The sequence below is a fragment of the Oncorhynchus nerka genome, linkage group LG24 (genome assembly GCF_034236695.1).
Source record: "Oncorhynchus nerka isolate Pitt River linkage group LG24, Oner_Uvic_2.0, whole genome shotgun sequence".
Classification (NCBI taxonomy): domain Eukaryota; kingdom Metazoa; phylum Chordata; class Actinopteri; order Salmoniformes; family Salmonidae; genus Oncorhynchus; species Oncorhynchus nerka.
This window is the reverse complement of record NC_088419.1, coordinates 34,746,256-34,753,820: the sequence shown is the minus strand read 5'-3', so window position 1 is coordinate 34,753,820 and position 7,565 is coordinate 34,746,256. Positions and strand designations below refer to the sequence as shown.

At 41.2% G+C, this 7,565-nt stretch overlaps 1 protein-coding gene across 5 annotated transcripts in view; it reads right to left on the bottom strand.

Moving 5' to 3' along the window:
- Positions 1 to 296: 296 nt before the first annotated feature.
- Positions 297 to 7,565, bottom strand: part of LOC115107493 (neurexin-3b-like) — a 357,997-nt gene continuing 350,728 nt past the window's right edge. For 4 of the 5 annotated variants that reach the window (XM_065008838.1, XM_065008839.1, XM_065008840.1 and 1 more), the window contains one exon: positions 297 to 3,160. In XM_065008838.1, coding sequence (XP_064864910.1) covers positions 2,160 to 3,160 — 1,001 coding nt within the window. In that variant the 3' untranslated portion in view covers positions 297 to 2,159. Of the gene's footprint in view, positions 3,161 to 6,872; positions 7,456 to 7,565 lie in introns of all 5 variants that reach the window. The other variant, XR_010460882.1, reaches the window with a different exon arrangement.

Below are 7,565 nucleotides of genomic sequence, written 5' to 3'. Positions count from 1 at the left end.
ACTGGTATCGCCCCTGCCCTACTTTTAATGGAAAGAAATCATTCATCCATTTTGGAATAAGATGATTTAGGTAATGGACACAGGTTGAGAAAACAAATCTTGTCTCTTGTGCTCTGTTACTGATGAATGTACTTCTAAAAGCTCGTAAACCCTCTCCATGTCAACCATTTTTCTTTTTATTTCTCTTTCTCTTTCTCATTCTTTTCCCCTTCCATTCATGCCTATACTCTTTTTTTATATTTATATATTCACACTCACACCACAGGACAGACAGCTAACCATCATCTACCATTGAAAACTTGGGGAAGAACATTTTATTGCTGGGATTTATTAATGGGTTGAAAAGCAGCAATAACAACACAAAATCCAAATGAATGTGCACAACGACTTGAGATTTGCTGAACAGGACACAATCAAATATATTAAGTAATAAATAAATACAAAAAAAATGTGCTGCCAGCCCAAACTGTCATAAAAATGATAGGAATTGAAATGAAAACTGCACAATAAGAAACATAAACATAAAAGAACAGCAACAACCGAAAGGAAGGAACATAGACATCACAGTAAAAACAACATAATCCTGTATCTTAGTAAGGTGCCAGTACTGGGTCTCAAAACTCCACCAGATTCTTTCTTTATTATTAGGTTTCTCTTCACTGTTTTTATGTAAAAAAAACAAAAAAACAAATAAGCAATCAACATAATCCAAAATCAGGAGGCCCTTGTACAATATCGATTGACTTCTCCCATTGGTCAAATATTCATGCGTTTTTAGAAACATCATCCAAAAATACTAGATTTTCTAACTTATCAACATGTTCCTCCTCTCCTTACAAACAAAATGCAAGTACAGCATCACTTTCTCCAGTCTTTCTCCAATGATCACTTTCTCAACATCCAAAAAAAGGTTTGATTTTTTTTGTCATCTATTGTAGTACACTGAGAAAAATAAATCAGCTCAAATGATCTGTCTGTACAATACAAAAAAAAATCGAATGTTATGTACAATATTGACCTGCAAAGGACGACGGCTATGATGCAATAACATATGTAAACATAGTTGTCGTTTTGACACAGTTGACTGTGACAACAGAAAAAAAAATGCAAAACTTTTTCACATTGGTCACGTCTTCGTTAGCCACATTGTTTTCAATATTGTACCAAAAATCTCTCCGACGTCACGACGTTCAATAAACCTCCACACACTGAGAAATGGGACTAACAGAACGTAACAAATAACTGAATCAGTGTTCTATGGAAAACAAAATAAATTGAAATAAAAATGCTATCTGGGATCTAATGTTCTGTAAAGTATATAATACAATAAACATAGCATTTTGCCTGCTGCATCCACTCTAGTGTGGTTGAATACCCTCTTGATTGTGGATGTCATGCATACTGTCGATTTCAAATCCTTATTTGAGACCGGTGGGAGGAAAAAATGTTTAAAAAAAATTGAGATACATTACTGCACTACCATTCATTATTAAGCATTGACTGGTCAGCCCTGACAATGTCTCATCCCTCAAAAAACATAGGGTGGAAGAAATACACCTTAACCACCAGACACATACCTTCCCTCATATCAATGCTAGGCATAGAAATGGAAATGTTTTATGCTAATTATGTTTTGTCTTTCAAACTTTATCTTTAACTGACCATTCGTTCTTATCTTCAGGTCCCTCACACAGATGCCAGCACCACGTCACATACATCTCACATGCATGCTCAGAATGGCCGAAATAATGGTTTGTTTTGTTATTTTACAGGTTTACAATGGACAAGGTTGTTTACGCCAAGGATCACACATCTCTGACAGTCACTTGGGAGGGATAGCGAAGTAACAGTGAAGTATCTTACACTGCCAAACCTCTGGCAACGACTCCGGACAGAGCTCCGTCATCTCGTCACAACAAGGTCTCTTATAGTAGTGTCCCTATCAGCCTGTTTCTCTGTATGCTTACCATAGTGTGCTTTTAGGTCACAGTACATTTGAAAATGTTTCAACTTGGACTCATTCACTTTGAGTTCTCATGAGCAGATTTTGTTTTCCTTTTTGAATTACAGCTCCCAATATGGTACTGTCAATATGGTATTTTCTCCAAACAGTTTTTTAAATATTTTTTTGTTTGCATTCGGGAATGGTTGATTTTTTTCTATACATAGTATTCCTTATCCTTGTCTTTCGGTCTCTTGCTGCTGGCTCCCTTGGCACCACTGCCCCCGCTGGGCGTTTTATCTTTCACCACGGCGCCGTTGGTCTGTGCCGAGTTGCTGATGTAATTCCGTGTCTCGTCTACCTGGTAGGAGCCTTCGTCTCTGTTCCTGTACTTGTACATGGCGTAGAGGAGGATGAGGATGCAGAGTGCTGCGGCCGAGACGATGCCCACCACCATGCCTGTTGTGCTGCTGGATTCTCGTATCACCTCCGAGGCCCCAGGGGGTACCCGCCTTACGACGGGTACGGTGGGTAACGTGGCAGGCACCGTGCGTAGCATGGGCGAGGTGATGAGAGGCCCGCGGGGCTTGGTGCCGTCCAGGTCGAAGGACGTGGTCGGCAGAGGCAGCAGGACAATGTCTGGCTGTAGGGGTTTGATCACCTCGCGGTTGTCCATTTTCCCGGCGGGCAGTTTGGGCGGCGTGCCGTCCGAGGGGAGGGATGCCTCTGCTACAGTGCCCCCGAGGTTGGGTAGAGGCGGGGTGGGTGTAGTCCTACCCGCCTCTGAGGCTTTGCTAGGCCTCAAGTCCTTGGCCTCCCACTTGGGCGCGAGAGCTTTGTAGCCACCTTCATAGGCCGACGTGGTCAAGATCTTATCTGTTACCAGGGAGAAGGTGGTGTAAAAATCTTCATCGTCAGTGGGGGGCAGGCTAGAGTCGAAAGCTTCGCCAGAGCCAAACCCCGATATCACCATTGCATCATCATCATCATCATCATCACCACCACCACCATCAAGACCATCATCACAATCATCGCTGCCTCGGTCCGACAAGCAAGGTACCCCCGCCTCAGTGGCCATGGGCAGGGACTCTTTGGTGGCCTCGATAATGGTGAGGACGGGGCGGAGGGTTGGGGGGAGGGGGATGAAAGGAGAATGGGTGGAGACAGGAGGGATGTCTATGGGATCCTCTACAAGTACGGGGATGACTAACTCCCCTCCTGCAAACAGAAACAGAAAAGAGACACGTTAGAGGACATGCATGACGTTCTGAACGCAGACAATAGCTAATCAATCAAACACCGGATAGTAATTACAACAAACATAAAAAGCAAAGCGTAACAAAAGACAAACAAAAGGAAATCATGTCAACATTAAAGAAAAATAATAAAGAACAGAAAATACTATACCAGTGCAAATTCAATGAAACCAGAACCAACCAACCAAACAAGACCATAAACTGAAAAGAAACAATAGCCATAAAAATGTATACATTGCATCAAAAGGCTGCAAGGGATGTGCAAGGGTGAGCCAAAATATCAAACATACTTTTTACCACACCTACAACTCCTACACTTCAAGTTCAATAACAAGTGTACTCTTTTTGTGGACAGAGATATCATTATCGTTGCTGGCTTTGTAGCTCTGGAACCTACACACCAGGGTGCAACTGTATTGATTCGGTCTGGTCTAGCGTTGCCACTGTCTGGCTGTCTGGATACAATATAAGCTTGAGAAATACACTGACTGTACAAAATGTTCTTTCCATGACAGACTGACCAGGTGAATCCAGGTGAAAGCTATGCTCCCTTATTGGTGTCACTTAAATCCACTTCAATCAGTGTAGATGAAGGGGAGGAAACAGTTTAAAGAAGGATTTTTAATCCTTGAGACAATTGAGACATGGATTGTGTATGTGTGCCATTAAGAGGTCCAAGAGGCTTCTAAACAGCTTCTACCCCCAAGTTATAAGACTCCTGAACACCTAATCAAATGGCCACCCAGACTATTTGCATTGTCCCCCCCCCCCCCCCCTTTATACTGCTGCTACTCTCTGTCGTTATCATCTAATAATAACTCTACCTACATGTACATATTACCTCAACTAACCGGTGCCCCCGCACATTGACTCTGTACTGGTATCCCCTGTATATAGTCTCCACATTGACTCTGTACTGATATCCCCTGTATATAGTCTCCACATGGACTCTGTACTGGTATCCCCTGTATATAGTCTCCACATTGACTCTGTACTGGTACCCCCTGTATATAGTCTCCACATTGACTCTGTACTGGTATCCCCTGTATATAGTCTCCACATGGACTCTGTACTGGTATCCCCTGTATATAGTCTCCACATGGACTCTGTACTGGTATCCCCTGTATATAGTCTCCACATTGACTCTGTACTAATATCCCCTGTATATAGTCTCCACATTGACTCTGTACTGATATCCCCTGTATATAGTCTCCATATTGACTCTGTACTGGTATCCCCTATATATAGTCTCCACATGGACTCTGTACTGGTATCCCTTGTATATAGTCTCCACATTGACTCTGTACTGGTATCCCTTGTATATAGTCTCCACATGGACTCTGTACTGGTATCCCCTATATATAGTCTCCACATGGACTCTGTACTGGTATCCCTTGTATATAGTCTCCACATTGACTCTGTACTGGTATCCCCTATATATAGTCTCCACATGGACTCTGTACTGGTATCCCTTGTATATAGTCTCCACATGGACTCTGTACTGGTATCCCCTGTATATAGTCTCCACATTGACTCTGTACTAATATCCCCTGTATATAGTCTCCACATTGACTCTGTACTGATATCCCCTGTATATAGTCTCCACATTGACTCTGTACTGGTATCCCCTATATATAGTCTCCACATGGACTCTGTACTGGTATCCCTTGTATATAGTCTCCACATTGACTCTGTACTAATATCCCCTGTATATAGTCTCCACATGGACTCTGTACTAATATCCCCTGTATATAGTCTCCACATTGACTATGTACTGATATCCCCTGTATATAGTCTCCACATTGACTCTGTACTGGTATCCCCTGTATATAGTCTCCACATGGACTCTGTACTGGTATCCCCTGTATATAGTCTCCACATGGACTCTGTACTGGTATCCCCTGTATATAGTCTCCACATTGACTCTGTACTGATATCCCCTGTATATAGTCTCCACATTGACTCTGTACTGGTATCCCCTGTATATAGTCTCGCTATTGTTATTTTACTGCTGCTCTTTAACTTGTTACTTTTATTTCTTATTCATGTTTTTTTAAACTGCATTGTTGGTTAGGGGCTCATAAGTAAGCATTTCACTGTAAGGTCTACACCTGTTGTATTCGGCGCATGTAACTAATACAATTTGATTTGATTTGACATGAAGAGGGTGAAAGGGCAAGACTAAAGATTTAAGTGCCTTTGAATGGGGTATCGTAGTAGGTCCCAGGCGCACCGGGTTGAGTGTGTCAAGAACAGCAATGCTGCTGGGTTTTTCACGCTCAACAGTTTCCTGTGTGTATCAAGAACGGTCCACCACCTAAAGGGCATCCAGCCAACTTGACACAACTGTCAGAAGCATTGGAGTCAACATGGGCCAGCATCACTGTGGAATGCCTTCGACACCTTGTACAGTCCATGCCCCAACGAATTGAGACTGTTCTGAGGGCATAAGGGGGTGCAACTCAATTTTAGGAAGGAGTTCCTAATGTTTTGTACACTCAGTGTATGTTCTAACTCAGGGGTGAGGAACTCTAGTCCTCGATGGCCTGATTGGTGTCACACCTTTTCTCCATCCCTAGAACACAGCTGATTAATCAAATGTCATTCTAAACTAAGATCATGATTAGGTGATTATTGGAGTCAGGTGTGTTAGTTGGGGCTGGGACAAAACTGTGACACCAATCAGGTCCTCGAGAACTGGAATTGCCCACCCCTGTTTTAACTAATAATGCTCAAGTTTTGCTGAAAGGCAAAGATAGCTTGCTCTATAGTCTTGTAGTTTTTGTAGCTACTGACTTCTCTGCATTCCTAATATAAAGCAATAGGGAATCAGCATGAAGTGAGAAATTGCTATCCCACGTGGGTTTGGATTATTGGCCAATGTAAATAATAATGGAGATAGTGGTTAACCTTGTCGGGTTCCTCTAGGGTGCAGAGACCAGGCTAAACTTTCTGTATCTATTGTTAGGGTCTAATTCAATGAAACTGAGCAAAATATTTCTTCTTATATTCATGTTTTCTCTATGGTGACTTCAGTAGGCTTCCACCACTAGCCCCTTGCCTTTTGACTTATCTTATACAGTTACCACAATGGCACAAAGTCACCTGACAGTTCAACAACAACAACTGAATGTTCTGCTTTTATTTATTGTCAAGTGTATTATATCAGTATCAGTTACTGTATGTATGTTCTTGGCTAGTCTTGGAACATGGCAGTTAGCCTATGTATCTATCATTTCTATTATCTTCTCTTGTCCTTTATTATAGTATTTTACTATTAGGTTTGTTTCTAAAAACATTCAAAAGTAACATTCAGATGTCGGTTGAATCTGCATAAACCTCTTGCCAAGGTGGCTAGCTTATACACTGCAAAGGCTCGTCACAAACAGGGCACTAAAAGAAGATGCAAATCTCCAATAACAATAAAAAATGATACAAAAGAAAACAAAGGGGTAAAAAATACGTAAAGCAAAAGCAAACACAGTTCAGACTGTCAAACAGTTAGAGCAAACTTCTTCAACATTCACAAACTAAAGGCACAGATAGATTTATCCATAAGATGGATTAGTACGTAGAAAGAGGTGAAATAAAGTCAGCTTGAAAAATCATAATAGAGCCTACAAAAAAATAGTTTTCAAAAGGAAGAAAGCATACCATCAATTTTGTGCACTTACATCAACAAATTGCCCGCATGATTTTGGCAGGAAGAAAACAATTTACAAAAGAAAGTTGTGTGAGAATGCTTTTGGACAAGTTAGGTTAGTTTCTTTTGAACAATTTTGATTAATTGAGTAAGTTATTTCTCTTTTAGACAGGATGGTACAGGGAGGAAACAACACATACATCCACACATCATGACATGAAAAATAATCTTCACCATTCTGTTCAGGATATTATTTTTTTTTTTTAAACTTAGTCGTTTTTGTTTTTATAAAAAGAAAACTGTACATCTATAGATAAGTCTTGGCTTTGTGAGAGATAAGCTGCTTTTAAGTAGCTTCTCCATAAATATCTACAGTCTGATTATTGAGCGTTTTTTTTCTCCTTTAACTTGAACTTCGTTGTTCATTACTTTTGAACGAATGGATGACTGTATCTTTACTTCTCTATGGAAAGGGGGTTGGGGGGTGGGAGGGGGGAGGGAGACCTATGAACAGACTAGGTAAAAAATGACATAGATGGGGGTGAATGTGTACGTCAGTTGCCATGTCCATGTAAAGGTGGCACGAAGCGGCCGGGCGGCATTAGAGCTTTTGGCTGTAAGGAAGGGATGGGGACATACAAACCATGAGCATGTACATGCCCATCTACAGAAGAGAACAGCACTTTCAACACAGTTTTTTTTTACAAACCCTAAGCTGCAACTT